This window comes from Carassius gibelio, chromosome B23 (assembly GCF_023724105.1).
Source record: "Carassius gibelio isolate Cgi1373 ecotype wild population from Czech Republic chromosome B23, carGib1.2-hapl.c, whole genome shotgun sequence".
Classification (NCBI taxonomy): Eukaryota; Metazoa; Chordata; class Actinopteri; order Cypriniformes; family Cyprinidae; genus Carassius; species Carassius gibelio.
Window position 1 is genome coordinate 159,691 of NC_068418.1, and position 16,473 is coordinate 176,163.

At 38.6% G+C, this 16,473-nt stretch overlaps 1 protein-coding gene across 2 annotated transcripts; it reads left to right on the top strand.

Annotated features, from left to right (window-relative positions):
• Window positions 1-7,124: 7,124 nt before the first annotated feature.
• Window positions 7,125-15,549, top strand: LOC128011096 (oocyte zinc finger protein XlCOF6-like). Of its 2 annotated transcripts, XM_052593179.1 has the most exons (3): window positions 7,125-7,402; window positions 13,107-14,536; window positions 14,621-15,549. In XM_052593179.1, exons 1-3 carry the CDS (start codon window positions 7,351-7,353, stop codon window positions 15,167-15,169), a joined length of 2,031 nt encoding a protein of 676 aa, XP_052449139.1. In that variant the 5' UTR covers window positions 7,125-7,350; the 3' UTR covers window positions 15,170-15,549. The 2 variants fall into 2 exon arrangements, with proteins under 2 accessions (XP_052449139.1, XP_052449138.1); XM_052593178.1 differs by having other exon boundaries at window positions 13,107-15,549.
• The last annotated feature ends 924 nt before the right edge of the window (window positions 15,550-16,473 follow it).

The following is a 16,473-nucleotide window of genomic DNA, read 5'->3' on the forward strand; positions in this document are numbered from 1 at the left end:
ACTGGTTTTATTTTGAGATGATGGATGCACATTACAGTATCTCTCACACAATGACTGTCCGTCTTTAGCTGGTTCAGATTCAGGTCTGTCTTCAGAGGCTGTAGCAGGAATATGTGCTGCTGCCATTGTTGTTCTGCTGTTCATTGCTGCAGTTGCTGCTGTGGTTTACTCTCGCAGGCCTCAAGCAGGACAAAACGGTGAGTATTACATACTGCTGTTTTAACAAGATGGAAATTTTAGAATTCTTTGAAAAAAATTGCTTAAAAGGCGTAAAAATTTGCATTTAACCAGAGTAATGTGTGTTTATTTCAATTTGTTATTATTGATCAAACAGACACCAAGACGCAGCACGGTGATCAGGTAAGATACTATGAGCACTGTTTCATATCTGTGAGTTAAAATATTTTAAGTTTTTTTTTTAAGTTGGTCAATTCAGAAATAAAGTATAGTAGAAGTAACTTGCTCTTTAAGATACCACTGCTCTCATACAGCTTCAGCTGCTCTCACATTATTAGAATAATTCATTTAATTACATTAACCCTTTGTTGCACAATATGGGTCTAAAGTGACCAGACTGAGATTTTTTCTATATCTCTGCAAGAAATAATTTTATCATTCAGAATTCCTCAATGAACTTGTTTTTAGTCATTACAAAATCTTATTTTTATTTTTTTCTTTCTTACTTTTTGAATTTCACTTACGTTTTTGTGTCACAGCCCTTCTAATGCACAACATGGGTCTAAAATTACCCTTATTTATTTCCCATGTTATTTCAGTCATGGTCAAACATTTTGGTGTTTCTTTGAGTGAATTTCTGAAATACATGTTTTTCTATAATTTATTATTCCAGGTAGTCTTTAAATATGTTGTTTTTGACTTCCACAAATCATTTTGTTTATTTTTCTTCCCTACTTTATAAACAAACAAAGATTTTGTTTTTCTACATCAATTTTACACACATGGGTCTGAAGTTTGTATTTTAAAACCAATTCTAATTTTTTTATATTTTTTTAGTGTTCAAATGGTAGAGCATTATTAAGCGTTATTAAGGTTGGGGGTTCGATTCTCGTCTGCTAAATGCATAAATTTAATTTAATAAAATTTTTAATTTAATTATAATTCAAGACCAGATTAAAACTCTTGAGGAACTGCCTACACCTTTTAACCCCGTCCGGCGAGGCTTACCCGTTTTTATTGGGGGATTGATTGAAGTGATTGGGCTAGTTTTGGGCTAGTTTTGAGTAGCAATTAGGCTGGTTTTGCTGTGAAAACGTGGTAACACTGAGTAGGAGCGCTCAGCGCAGACACATCAAACATCAGGATTTGTATAATTATTATATAAAATTATGGATTAATCATTTAGGAATAAGGTTACCACTTAGGCATTGGATCATTATAGATGCCCTGTGAATGTAAAAGGAAATCGCTTTGAGCAATGACTGGGTGCAGAAGGAATGACGGATAAAGTGAGCAAAGCTGAATTTTTGTTTGTATTTGTGGGGTATGGATGTTTGTAGTGGCAAGCGTGCCTCAATCAGTTGAATGTCCATGTTCCCGTGGTGGGAAAAAGCCGAGAAATGCATTTCATGGAAATCTGCAGGAGGTCGTTGAGTGGGACCCATGTGGAGAGGGTGAGCAGCTTCAAGTCCCTTGGTGTAAACATCTCAAAAGGACCTGATTTGGATTACACACATTCAAACACAGGTAAACCTTTTCAGTGGTGAGTTTAAAATATTTTAGCGGTCCCCCCAGAGTGAGTTCATTTAAGACGACCGTTATTTTAGAACGTTCCCCTTACTGTTTCCATGGCGACGCGGGGATTGTCACGTGACTGTCACATGACACACCGCGTCTACAAAAACACTGAATGAAAGATGAATCGCTTTTATTTCGTTTTCCCTTATTTTATTTAAAATATGAACAAACTTGCATACCATGTCATGAACAATCTGATATTCCAATTCATAAATATGTGTAAATTAGTGTGTTTTGTCGTTTAAAAACCTTTCTAAATGATCACTGCACTGCAGTGCATAGAGTCCTGTCAGTCAGATTTACAGCACGTGAATTGATCAATCTCTCCCGAAATACAAGAAATAAGTGGCGGATGAACTGGGCGATGAATAGAATGAACTTTATTGTTACTTACACTATTTGTATCTGATATGAATAAAGCTAATCTGCAAATGAAATTTGAATGGATTATTGTTATTGTTGCTTCCATAGACGCATGCGTGTATTTTTCAAACTCTAAATGTATTGTTTTACTAGTATTTGTGTGTATTTAAATGTCTGAAACCTAAAATATGCATTATGTGGTTAATAATATGACAAGAGCAGAGCACGTCTCTCTTTGGCTCAGCGCCAGACAACGTGCAAAAACGTTACTGAAGATGAGGATTAACAGAATTTGAATGAAGTCCCAAGGTTCTATAATTTGTTGCTATTTCTTAGAACGCACCAAGAGAATCACAAAAGCAGATATTTGTCTTATCTTTATCGCTTATGATCAATTTGCCCCAGTTTCAGCAGATAGAATACTTGTTTGTTATATTTGCATTTGTGCAGAAAACCGGGGTTCAGAAGAGTTGGAGATTTGCTTGTTGTCTCGTCTCAGGGAAACCTACACCTGGATGATGTTGGATTCACGTGGTGACAGAAGGGGTTTTCCTTGTAACTGCTTAAGTTCGTTGCCTTAGCTACGGATGGTGAAGCACTGGAAGTTCTTCTGAGAGTTTCATTACTCGGCTTTAGACTTTGAAGTTTTTGGCAGTCATTGAGGTTTCAACAGAGTGTTCAACAAAGTTCTGGATGACTTGATCGCTCGATGGTACAACACCTGAGCTTAAAACCCAAGGGTGCGCAAAAACGAAAACAAGTGAAAATACTTCTGTACCATTTGGTTTTAAAGCAAGCCGATTTGGTCCCTCCTAGAAGTGGCTGTCCCAATCAGACACTGTTGCAGGGCTTAGGCACGCCCCGTATTGTTCGTTTTCCATGCATAAATTAAAATGATGTTTAATTCATCACTGTGGAAGTGTCTTTGCAGGTTTTGTTTATAACTTCTATAAATTTTCTTAGCATGCATATTATTCCAGATTTCACCATTTTACTCATACCAAAGAAGTGCAAATAAAACAAGCTTTCATTCAACATTAAACTTTCCATATCTTATACATATTTAATGGCTTTATCTGCTAAAAGAAGTTATAAAACATTGGTTAAAGTTGCACAGATTACATGAAACACATCAAGCATATATATACGACATAACACATATTATATGTGAATCTAGTTGCCCTTTCATACTTTTAAATGATTGTCTTTTGAAGTCATCTATATGAGTTCCTTTATTTTTACAAAGCACACATTTTTATGGAATGTAGGGAAAGTGGGGTCAATTCTGTGGTGTCTGTCGCTGGAACCTTTCAGATAAAATGTTCTATGATCTGTTGTTCGGTTAAATGTTATTGCTCTTCCTGTGAAACATAAAGCCTGGTCAGCAGGAAACAATCAACTATTTGCTGGCATGGTTCTAAACAAAAGGGATTTGATTCTTGGATTATCACCATTCTTGGTCGTATCACTGCTTTAGACATCTCTTGAGACAATTGGGTGCCTTGGTTAATTTCCTTTGATCAGTTTTACAACTTGCAAAATGTTTAGGGGGAGAAGCTTTAGATGATAGTTTCAACAGCTCAAGTGACGATTCACAGGTTTTTTTGTCTGTTCAACAGGGTCCCTACACAAATAAACATTTATATGTTTTAAATGTGTTAAATATGTTGGTCTAAATAACTGCTGAAATAATAGTTTTAACAAAATATCTTGATTCTCTTGTTTTTCTTTTCTTTTCTTTTTTCTTTTTTTGATGTTTGCAGAGATGAGTCATTTCTGACCCATGTATGTAAACTTGGAGTAACACAAAACCCACGTTGTGCATTGGAAGGGGTTATCATAACTTGTGCATCAAAGGGTTAATATCATAGTCTTATTTATTTTCCATTGGCCCTCTTCTATAAATGTTTCCTACAAATTACCTCTGAAATAAACTTAATGACAAATAATATAAAACAGAATTGCAGAATTAAGTCACATTTTAATTTGTCATCCATTTTATTTTATAGAAACATCCAAATAATTCTAAAATAGTTTGTGATTATTTTGTCTGGAATTCAGACATTAGTCTTCTTCATTCTGAATCTGTTTTCTTTCAGCCAAATGGTGTTGAAGATTTGACTCCCCAAAATCAGAGTGACACTGGATGAAGACTATCAGTGACTCTTCCTCTAATAAGACTGAGACTGAGGCTGCCAATGAGACACCAATTTCTGCTTTTCCACTGTCGGGCCTAAAGCGGGCGTGCTAGTGCGTGCCAGGGCCAGTCGCATTTCCACTGCCACTTCCGGTGCTTGATCATGCCTCGTCAGTGCTTCCTCGGGGCCAATGGCCTGGGTTTTTTGGCCCGACAAAAACCTTGGGCCAGATCGGGCCAGCTGGGACTAGAGTGAACTAGTTCTGTGTGACTAATTTTCAATTCGGATAAATTAATTCATTATGATGCATCACGTTTTAGTGACGCACAGCGGAGCTTCTGGCCTGACAGTGGAAATGCAGAGCTACATTGGCTATTAGCTCTGCCCGGCCCGTTTTAAGCCCTGGCTCACTCTGGCCCGACAGTGGAAAAGCGGCTATTGTAACATTTATTATTTTCATACTTTCATTGAAAGGGACAGAGATGAAACAATGGGAAACAGGAAAGGAGGATCAGATTAAACAAAGAAACGTTGCTCACAGAGAATTAGTATTTCAGTATTAGATACAAATACTAGTGGAATGTTACCTCAACAACAATTTCAGTTAAATAAAATGAAATTCCCACAGAGCAGCTGTCAGTCAAACAACACACGGTAGAGTCTATACTACCAATATTGGTAATGTAAAACCTTTACAGAATCAGAATTAGCATCTTGACACCACAAGAGAGGAATATCTGATAAGTCGATAGCACAAATTTTTTTTTTTTTTTTTTGGTTGTGCCATAGATTTGTGGACAAAGGTTCAAGTCCTGCAACTGAAAAACTTAAAAAAACACTATGGAGAAAACCAGCAACATTGCCAAAATGTGTTTTTGTAACATATTTTTTATATATTTGTATCGGTATATATTCTGTAAGTATTACTTGTGGACGAATAAGCTTTTTATTGCTATTAAGCATCTCAGTGTTTTATCACATTTCACATATTTCGTGGAAAATATGCATTTATTATTCATTTGTATTAAAATCTTCAAATGTCTCTTTTAGAACTTAGAAGTGTCATCATGTTGCCTATTTTTGTAAATATTCTCAGAAAAAGACAGATTTTATACAAACATTTGTTATTCTAATTCATTTGTAATTTCACATTTTTGAACGATGCGCAATTCCAGGCTTGACAACACAGAGAGAGAGACGCATAGATACCACAAACATCTCAACGTAACATTAGTAAACTTTTATTATTTATCTGTAAAATATCACTTTGTCGTTGACCGTTAACCATGTCTCCATCCGTTTTCGCATTTGAAATCTGTTATGCAGGTCTTTGGTTTGATTGGCGGTTGGCAGCCAGCTTTAAGCTGCATTACTGTGCTGGACTGGACTGTAGTGCATGAAAAAAACTCTGAATTCTCTCCATTAACCTGTATTCTTTAGGTAATTAGTTAAATGTATTTACATTGATTCACATGCACATTTAGATTTAGTCATGTAATGCAGTGGTTTCCAATCATATTCTTGGAGGCCCCCCAACACTGCAGGTTTTCCATGTCTCCATAATCAAACACACCTGATTCAGATCATCCCCACTGGGCAAAGTTACGTCCAGTGGACGTCTTTTTTTGTCTTTGCTGACGTTGAAAAAACGTCCACTGAGGAGCCAGAATGAAAGTTTTTATGACATCTTTTTTTGACGTCTTCTGTATGTCGAATTTAGACGTTCACAGAACCTCCTTACAAGGTTAAAAACTAGTTGAAAAGGGGTCAGTAGAAGTATTTTCAACATCATTTAAGGTTCATTTAGGCATAATTTATACTGTTTCTGGACCAAATCAACATTTTATTAGGGAAATACTTAATAAACAACTAAAATCTAATTGTTATCATTACTTTTCTTATCATTTTCTTATGCATATCTATATAATACATAATTTATATTTAAAATATTTTTTTGTAAAAATTAATTATTCTATATGATCTATTTCTTAAATATATAGATGTACTGTACAGTATGTGTACTTCGATTAGCATCTTGGCCATATCACCACCTCAGGGTGTGCATTATATTCTAATAATTCAACAGCCCTTTGTCAAATATACTTTACCTACTTTACATACTATACTTACCCTCTAATCCAGTCTGTTTTTGTTAAACGTTACTGCTCCGGGTGTGTGTTCATGGTGTGTGTGTGTGTGTGTGTGTGTGTGTGTGTGTGCGTTCACTGCTGTGTGTGCACTTTGTATGCGTTAAATGCAGATTAATTACTCAGCAATTCTGAGTATGGGTCACCATACTTGGCTCTATGTCACTTTTACTTCACTTCACTTAAATGTTTAACCTGTATTCTTTTACTCCTGTATTCTGTTTTCAATGTTTCCTTCCACCCGGAGGTCCCTTCAGTAAGAATGGTCATGAAGCCCCCTTAAGAAAAAAAATGCAGAAACTTTAACATATTTACATATACAGTAGATTATCACTATGAAATCACCCAACACACTATGGAAATCAAATACGAAAAAAAAAAAAAAAAAAAAACGAAGACAGTGGTGCCCTAGAACTTTTTTTTGTTTTCAAAATTCTTCTAAATATCATACTCTGTGTTCAGCAGAAGAAATAAACGTATTCTGGTTTGCAACAACATGGAGGTGAGAAGCATTTTCATTTTTTAGGGTGAAATCCCTTTAATTTCATTTCATTCCACAATCCTGCAGACTGAACACTCCTGTACCAATTTTTGAGGAATTATCAATATTACAGCAGAAACAGTCACTTATTGTCCCCCTTTATTCATACACATTTGTCCTCTTTATATCCCGTTATACTCAATCATTCTGTGGAGTTAGACTGTGTGCGCTTCACACTCCAGACCAATAGGTGGCGGAAAGGCAGCTTTTTTCACCAAACTGTCAAAAACACGAGAAGAAGAAAAAGAAGAGCTGCGCTCCGAACCGATGTTTCAAAACAGAAGATTATCACGTATTCAAGGCATTGAATCATTTACAAGTGAAGACATTCATTCATACCATCAAGAAAGATTGAAACATTGTAAAGACTGAGTTTATCGAGGATTGCAGTGAGCTCACCTAGAAGATGAGTGATCCAGAACACGTCACAGTGAAGCTTGATGATACTGAAGAACGAGGTTTGTGTATATTCCTGATTTTTCTATTAAAGATGCTGTGAAACAGGTTATAAAACTTGAAAGAATTTCTTCAGATTTTATGGTTGTAGTCAGTTTAACGAAGCCTATCCAAACAGTGCACTTAAGTAAATGTAAATAATACTTTCTTATGGAAATTGATTTAAGTAAAACTACGTAAATATCAGTAGTACAATGAGATAAAGTTAGCTTAACGCTTGATGTTCTATTTTCGCAAAGACGTCGAATTTATACGGGTGTACACTTTTCTAACTTCAATAGCATTTGAGGAGAATAACTTACAGTAATACAAACAAATCTGTGTTCATCTAGGTGTCAAGTATAACGCACACCTTTTACTCTTTTTGATATTTATTAAAATAAACTGTAAATGATATGTAGAAAGTGCTACTTTTTCTCAGTACCGAATGGGCTCAACTGGAAAATATGTCATAATTTAAAGCTCAATAGCAACTGAGTAGAATGACTAACAATTTATAGTTGGTTTTGTCAATGTAAGTGATGTTCCTCAACTCCCCCCCCCCCCCCCCCCCCCCACAACTTGGGTGGGGGGGGTGGGGGGGGGGGAACCCCACCCCCCCCCCCCCCCCCCCCCCCCCCCCACCCAATGTGTTTATTATAGGTGACATCTACATGAACAGTTTACAGTTGATTTTATGACTGTAAATGACTTTAAATTATATGAGTCTAAGCACATTTTTTTGTTTTTTTGCATATATGATTTATTGTTTATTTCAATAAATATCAAAAATATAAAAGGTCTGAACTATAGTTGACACCTACATGAATAGTTTACAGATGGTTTTGTGAGTCATTCTCCTCAAATGCTATTGAAGTTAGAAAAGTTTATACCAATGCAACATGTAACTTTAGAGATGGTCCCTAAAATTGCATATATTGCAAGCAAAACTCAAGCCAACTTTATGCCATTCAGAAATACTAGTATAAATAATGGCACAGATGATTGGATCCGAGTGGTGAGTTGCTGGAGTTTATGATGATATATTAGTTAAACAAGACAACCAATTCTGGCATAATTTATAGAGATGAATAGATTTCAATTTTCTAGGGCTGGTCCAAATACCATTTTTGGAGTTTCAAAGCTTCGGTAGTAATAAACACCAAATATTCAAAGCTTCGGAGGGAGGGGGCTGAACATATTCTGATCTCAACACCACGTTTATATCCAGATGTTGCGCTTGGACAAAATACAATAGAACCTGTCTTCGCAGCATAGTAGCAGGGCTCTAGACTAACATTTTCCGCTGGTTTTCTAAACATTGTTGATGAACACAATCCACCGTGCCATTCGCCGTTGCCGGCTAAAACTCTTTTGGTCATAAAAGAAGCCATAACTAAACATGATCCAGAAGTGCAGGCATTTTCTCTGGGCCAAGGCTCATTTAAAATGACTGTGGCAAAGTGCAAAACTGTTCTGTGGTCAGACGAATCCAAATTTGCATGACAACATGTCATCCGGACTAAAGAGGACAAGGACAACCCAAGTTGTTCTCAGCGCTCAGTTCAGAAGCCTGCATCTCTGATGGTATGGGGTTGCATGAGTGTGTGTGGCATGGGCAGCTTACACATCTGGAAAGGCACCATCAATGCTGAAAGGTAAATCCAAGTTCTAGAACAACATATGCTCCCATCCAGACGTCATCTATTTCAGGGAAGACTTTGTATTTTCCAACATGACAATGCCAGACCACATACTGCATCAATTACAACATCATGGCTGCGTAGAAGAAGGATCCGGGTACTGAAATGGGCAGCCTGCAGTCCAGATCTTTCACCCATAGAAAACATTTGGTGCATCATAAAGAAGGAAGATGCGACGAAGCCCATATGTTTTATTGTTATCTAATTCTGTGTTTAAGCAAGTGTAATTATTTAAATGCATAAAAACAACTTAATTTGTTAAAAAAATCCTTATGTGAAATGTTTGTTCCCCTCTGAAATTCCGTCTATTCAAATTTTTCTGGTTATCAAATGAAGGCATAAAACATTCATTTAATTTATCTTTTAATTATTGAAAATTAAGCAAACTTTATTTTTTGGTAAACAAAGGGGATTTACTATTAACAATAATTCATGGAAGAAATGTTGTGTGATTATTCCTTAAATTATGTTCGTTTCATTTTAATAGTAGTAGTAGTAGATTTTCTACATTCTGGTGAACAATAGTAATAGATTTCTGGCAAATACTTTTATTTTGACGGGTTTACCTTTACATTTCCGTGTACGTGATACTACAGTCTATGATGTGATATATGAGGCTAGTTTTACTCAAACAGTCAGATGCTCATGGAGTGACTCTCAGTGCAGTTCTGGAGATGTTGTTTATGTGTTCACGTCTTTATTTAGTGAGAGGACAGAAGCTGAAATCACCGGAATGTGTCACGTGCGCTTCCGGGTGTATAGTAAAACGAAGACACGCAGAACATGCAGGATTCATATTTAAATAGACTTTTCCGGCTTAATATTTGTAGATATTAGTCCATATCGCGATTTGATGTGATTCCGTGACATTCTGCGTTAAACTTTGAATTCCGTTGTTATGACTGGATTCCGTCTGCATTTTCTACATCGCGGAAATCATAGGGCCCTACAGTAGACATCTGCCTGCTGTTCACCCCGATGCTTTAAAACGGAAGTATCTCCATATAATGGAGCCAGTTGTCCTTTTTTTTAATTTTTTTTTTTACTAGTTCATAGCCTTCAATGCTGGTTGCGGACACCACCATGTTTATGCGACAACACGCGGGGGGAGGGCCCAAGGAGGCAGGGAGCGAGCACAGCACAGAGAAGACAAACAAGCAAAGTGACGGAATCATAATTAAATATAAACAATATCGATATATATACGATATATCAAAATCCATATCGTGGTTAAAAAATATCTCGATATATTTTAAATATTGAGATATCGCCCACCCCTAGTATATAGTCCATGTTTGTGGTGGTAGGGGGTTTGTGTAGTGTTTTAAAAAAGAGGATGGGATGATTTGTGTTCAGGGCTCATCATAGCCTGGGGGAAAAAGCTGTTGAGCAGTTTGGCTGGGCGGGTTCTGATGCTCTGGTACCGTCTTCCTGATGGTAGGAGCTGGAAGAGACTGTGGGAGGGATGGGTGTGGTCCTTCACGTTAATGTTTGCTTTGCTGGAGCATCATGTAAGGAAAATGTCTAGGATGGAGGGGAGAGAGGCACTGATGATCTTTGCAGATGTGACGGTCTTGCGGTCTGCTGTACTACAGATCCCATACCAGACAGTGATGCAGCTGGTCAGCACGTTCTTTATGGTTCCTCTGTAGAAAGTGGTCAGGACAGGTGGGGGTGCTGTTGTGCCTTCTTGGAGAGTGACATGGTGTTGGTGGTCCAGGTGAGATCCTGAGTGATGTGCACCCCCAGGAATTTAGTTCTGCTCAGTCTCTACACAGTCGAGCTGTTGATGGTCAGTGGGGGTGTTTAACAGAGGTCCATCAGACCCTGCAGTCCATAACCGCTTTTCCACCTTCAGGCCAGTGCAAGTCAGGGCTTAAAATGGGCTGGGCGGGGCTAATAGCCTCGGGCCAGTAGTACCGAGGCCAAAATAGAGCTGCGTTTCCACAGTCGAGCCCGAAGCTCCACTGCGTTTCACTAAAACCCGCCCTTTACTTGCCACTCATGACCAATGTCATGCAACCCCATCATTTCACTGACAAAGAGAAGTTATCAGAAAACTAAAGATAAATAAGTCTCGGAAACTAGCGCGATCACAAAATGAACATGACAAACGTGGCCTTTTGTTTACATGCTTTGTTAAATGTTTCGAACCAAAAGGATCAATGTTTTACTATAATAAGGTGGAAAAAACCTGGACATGCTCCGAGAGGTCATCAAAATCAATTTCCTATTTTCGTTTTCGAAACTTGTGTTGGTTGGTCCAATCGATTCGTGCAATAGATTTTTGAACATAAAGTGACAGTCGACACGGTCACGGTTTTAGACTAGAGAGGAGAAGGGATGGGAAAAGATCTGGGCACAGTTTTTCCAAAACTTAATGCTAGTGTTAAAGCTGTTAGCTTTATGTAATGATCTGCGGTGCTGACGTTCTACAGACGCGGAGAAACTCTGCCTTTGTTCATAATCACCCCTCTAGCCCCAGCTGGCCCACTTTGGCCCAAGGTTTCGTCGGGCCAAATAAGGGGCCATTGGCCCCGAGCAAGCCCTGATGAGGCACGATCAAGCACTGGAAGTGACAGTGGAAACGCTAGCCCTGGCATGCACTAGCACCCCTGCTTTTAGTCCGACAGTTGAAATGCGGCTCATTAAAACCTCCTTTGTCTTCTCCACATTGAGGTACAGGTTGTTAGTGCCACACCATTCAGCAAGCTGTGTTACTTCCTCTCTGTAGTGTGTTTCATTGCAGTTGCTGATGAGACCTTTTGCTGATGAGACTGTTGTGTCATCTGCAAAACTTGATGATGTGGTTGGCAGAGCAGTGTTTAAACGAACACTGCAGGAGTGTTTAGTGCTCAGTGATGTTCATCTCACCTTATTCTGGGTCCAAATAAAACACCAGATCATGCGCAGACTATCCTGTCTCTTTGAGTTTAAATCTATATTTATTCACATCTTTATTTTATATATATATATATATATATATATATCCGAGTCCTGATCGGGAGGTAACGCCCACTTCCAATCGAGTCTGAATAAACGTGATCGGGCCCGATTTCCGATCCCTTGATCGAATCTGGATATCCCTACTGACTAGGGGTTGCACGACCACTGATTTTTTAAAGCCGACTTTTATGTGATGAAAATCGAGTCGAGGTCAACTAGTCGCTGATGACGTCATTAATGAACGAATAAGTCTGGAGCTGTGACAAACACCTCGTGCACAGCTATGGCATATGACAGCGCTGCGTACATGGCTATTGCTCCTATAACAGCTAATTTTTTATCAGTTATTTTGTCTTTGGTACATTTTATTTCTCACAGATGTCTGCTCTTTCTTCATCATATACAGATAAAGTAGCACAGTAAAGATTACATTCATATTAATGCATTAGTGAGAGCGATTGCGTGTGTGAATTATTTCTACATGGCAACGTCTCTCTAGTAGTAGTGACACTTTGGGATTTAGCGAGCGATCTGTGCGTGACGTACAAACTGTCTGTAGTATGTGTGTGTGTTACAGTGCAGCAGCACATTAGATTCGAACAGGGATTAATTCACCTGTACAATAAACTTGTTCTCCCGTTCAATTTCAGGCATCCAGTAATATAATCAAACATGTCTTGTGGACCTTTCGGACTATACATTTATTTGTAATTTTAACAGTTTGGAAATGGTGCGTAAATTTGGAAGTCCTTCAAAGTTTAGTCGACGTCAAGCTTAAAGCGTCATTGCAGAGCACTGAAGTCGACTAGTCTGCATTGACCCTTTCAAGACTCCACACTAATAACCACATCACAAGCCTGAGTTGTCCCAGTTTAGACCAATGTATTTGGTGGGCCAAAAAACCTAGCCATTCGCCCTGAAGAAGACATGTTTAGGCCTGATCAAACACTTGAAACGACATTGAAAACGTTACTAATCATATGTTTCTATAGCAAATGCCTTTCCCTTCACATTTTATCATTCATTCATTAATTTATTGTGATTTGCTTAAAATGCAACTTCTTTACTTTCATTTCAGACCTGAAGAAAAAGGATAAGGAAATTAAAGAACTGAATGAAGGGGAAGAAAATCATCATGTCATAAGTTGCTCACAGAAGGAAAGAGAATTTGTACGGAAAAGAAGAGCCAAAAAAATCTTCACTTGCCCTCAGTGTGGAAAATCATTCCCGTACAAAAGCAGTTTGGAAGATCACATGAACATCCACACAGGACAGAAGCCACACACATGTGATCAATGTGAGAAAAGTTATGCACTTAAAGGAAGCCTTAATGAACACATGAAAATCCACACTGGAGACAAGCCACACGCATGTGATAAGTGTGGGAAGAGATTCACACACAAAATGACCCTTAAGAAACACATAAAAATCCACACTGGAGAGAAGCCACACACATGTGATCAGTGTGGGAAGAGTTTCACACGAAAAGAAACCCTTAAGGATCACCTGAGAATCCACACTGGACAGCCGCTGCACACATGTGGTCAATGCGGGAAGAGTTTTGTACATACAGTCAGTCTTAATAAACATCTGCGTTCTCATATTAGAGCTCATCAAAGATCCTTTAACTGTGATCAGTGTGGTAAAAAGTTTCGTTGGGCACAATCCCTGAAGGAGCACATGACCATTCATACACAGGAGAAGCCTCATGTGTGTTCTTTGTGTGGAAAGAGTTTTTCACGACTGTATACTTTAAAAATACACCAGAAACGACACAGTAGTGTGAAGAGTCATATTTGCTCTGATTGTGGGAAGTCCTTCTTTACAGATGGCCAGATGAAGCTGCACCAAAGAATTCACACTGGAGAAAAACCTTACAAGTGTTCACATTGTGATAGTAGATTCAGTCGGGTAGAGTCTCTGAAAACACACGAGAAGATCCACACCGGAGTGAAGCTGCACATGTGTGGTCACTGCGGTAAGAGATTCACACTGATAGGAAACCTTAATGAACACATTAAAATCCACTCTGGACAGAAACCGCATGCATGCGTTCAGTGTGGAAAGAGGTTCACACACAAAGGAGCTCTTAAGAAACACATAAAAATCCACACTGGAGAGAGGCCGCACACATGTGGTCAGTGTGGGAAGAGTTTCACAGTCAAAGGAGCTCTTAAGAAACACATACAAATCCACACTGGAGAGAAGCCACACACATGTGATCAGTGTGGCAAGAGTTTCACACAAAAAGAAACCCTTAAGAAACACATAAAAATCCACACTGGAAAGAGGCCACACACATGTGATCAGTGTGGGAAGAGATTCACACTAATAGGAACCCTTAATGAACACATGAAAATCCACACTGGAGAGAAGCCACACACATGTGATCAGTGCGGAAAGAAATTCACACACAAAGGTACTCTTAAGAAACACATAGAAGTCCACACTGGAGAGAGGCCGCACACATGTGATCAGTGTGGGAAGAGTTTCACAGTCAAAGGAGACCTTCAGTTACACATGAATAGCCACACTGGAGAGAGGCCGCACACATGTGATCAGTGCGGGAAGAGTTTCACAGTCAAAGGAGACCTTCAGTTACACATGAACAGCCACACTGGAGAGAAGCCGCACACTTGTGATCAGTGTGGGAAGAGTTTCACACACACATATTTTCTCAAGAAACACCTGTTGATCCACAGTGGAGAGAAGCCGCACACGTGTGATCAGTGCGGGAAGAGTTTCACAGTCAAAGGAAACCTTAAGTCACACATGAATAGCCACTCTGGGGAGAAGCCGCACACTTGTGATCAGTGTGGGAAAAGTTTTACATTAAAAGGAAACCTTAAGATACACATGAATATCCACACGGGAGAGAAGCCACACACTTGTGATCAGTGCGGGAAGAGTTTCACAGTAAAAGGAAACCTTAAGTCACACATGAATAGCCACTCTGGAGAGAAGCCTCACACTTGTGATCAGTGTGGGAAAAGTTTTACATTAAAAGGAAACCTTAAGATACACATGAATATCCACACGGGAGAGAAGCCACACCTGTGTTCTTTGTGTGGAAAACGTTTTACATGGCTGCACGCCTTAAAAGTACACCAGAAGACACATAGCAGTGTGAAAGCAGTGTGAAAAGACATTTGCTACAGTGGACAAAGTTTTAATGTCTCCAGAGAATTTACTCTGGAGAAAAGCCTTTTAAGTACTGACACAATGATAAGCGATCCAGTCTGTCAGGACACGTGAAACCAAATCGGAGATGATCCACACTGGAGATCAGTTGTATCTGTAGGTATCACTAAGTGTAGTGCCATTAAGTATAGTTTTGTTCAGATGCATTTTCAAGCTAAAATGTGCATCAAGACCATGAGTTTCAAGTGTTGGGATTGAAATGAATTCAAAGTTTGAGTTCCTTTAAAGGCTATACTATTTAAGTGTCATGTTGCTTTACATGTACAGAATGTTGTCTCCAAATTTACCATGTGCAGATGTAAGATAAACAATCAAACTAACTGGTTTCTTCTGTTTCTCTCCTTCACGTTTCATTGGTCACCTTGTAAGTCAAAGAAAGGAATCTCTTATTCATGTTCATTTTTATTTAACATTGAAACACCATTTATTGCAAAATAAGTAACTAGTTTTACCAACAGCTTTTCATAATGGGGACAAAAAAAGAAAAGAAAAAAAGAGTGAAAGAAAAACTATTTTTGCTTTCCTCCAATGAAGCTTGCACTTTTGGGTCCCCACTATAAAATTAGTGTTCCCTAGCAAAACTCTGGCAAGTAATTTGTACAGTTCCTCATGGGAATGCAAAACTTTTGCAAGCAAGCTGTCAAATTCTCTCTCTGTGTGTGTACATGGACCTTGAACTCACTCTTGTTACGAGCCACGTGCACACACATCGAGAGTGACACCAAAGAAAGGGTGCTGCCCGGAGTTCAATCTCCTGCTTCCACAAACACATCGGCACACAACCAAGAAGTCAAGAAAAAAAACATTTATTCGTTTACATTGGGATAAGATTTCTTCGAAATGAGGAATAACTTTTTTTTTTTTTTATTGTTTCAGATGGCCAAAACAATAAACAAAAGGAGGGATTTAGTTTTAGGTCCTCTTCCCTGGAATTAAACAATAAATAAAATACAAAGTCCTTAGCTCCCTTGCTGACCATTAATCACGAGAAAACCATATGAAAGGAAATAAAAAGGCCAAATACCTCTTTCTCAGGTTACTTTATAAATGATGATTAGTAGGGATGTGCACATCGATGCTGCAGTATCGATATATCGATACTCAGAAGCTTCTATATTGGTATCGATATTTTCTGCAAAGTTATCGATACTCGTGGACGCAGTGATGTTAATACAGATTGGTCTGTGGGTGCACGCAGTGCAATGTGCCATTCACCAACACAGCATGTACGGTCGCGACTCGCG

Bases quoted from the DNA above. Each gene is read 5' to 3' on its own strand.
- LOC128011096 (XM_052593178.1), top strand. From the start codon at position 7,351: ATGAGTGATCCAGAACACGTCACAGTGAAGCTTGATGATACTGAAGAA. The intron at 7,403-13,106 runs GTTTGTGTATAT...CTTTCATTTCAG, and splicing joins TGATGATACTGAAGAACGAG to ACCTGAAGAAAAAGGATAAG.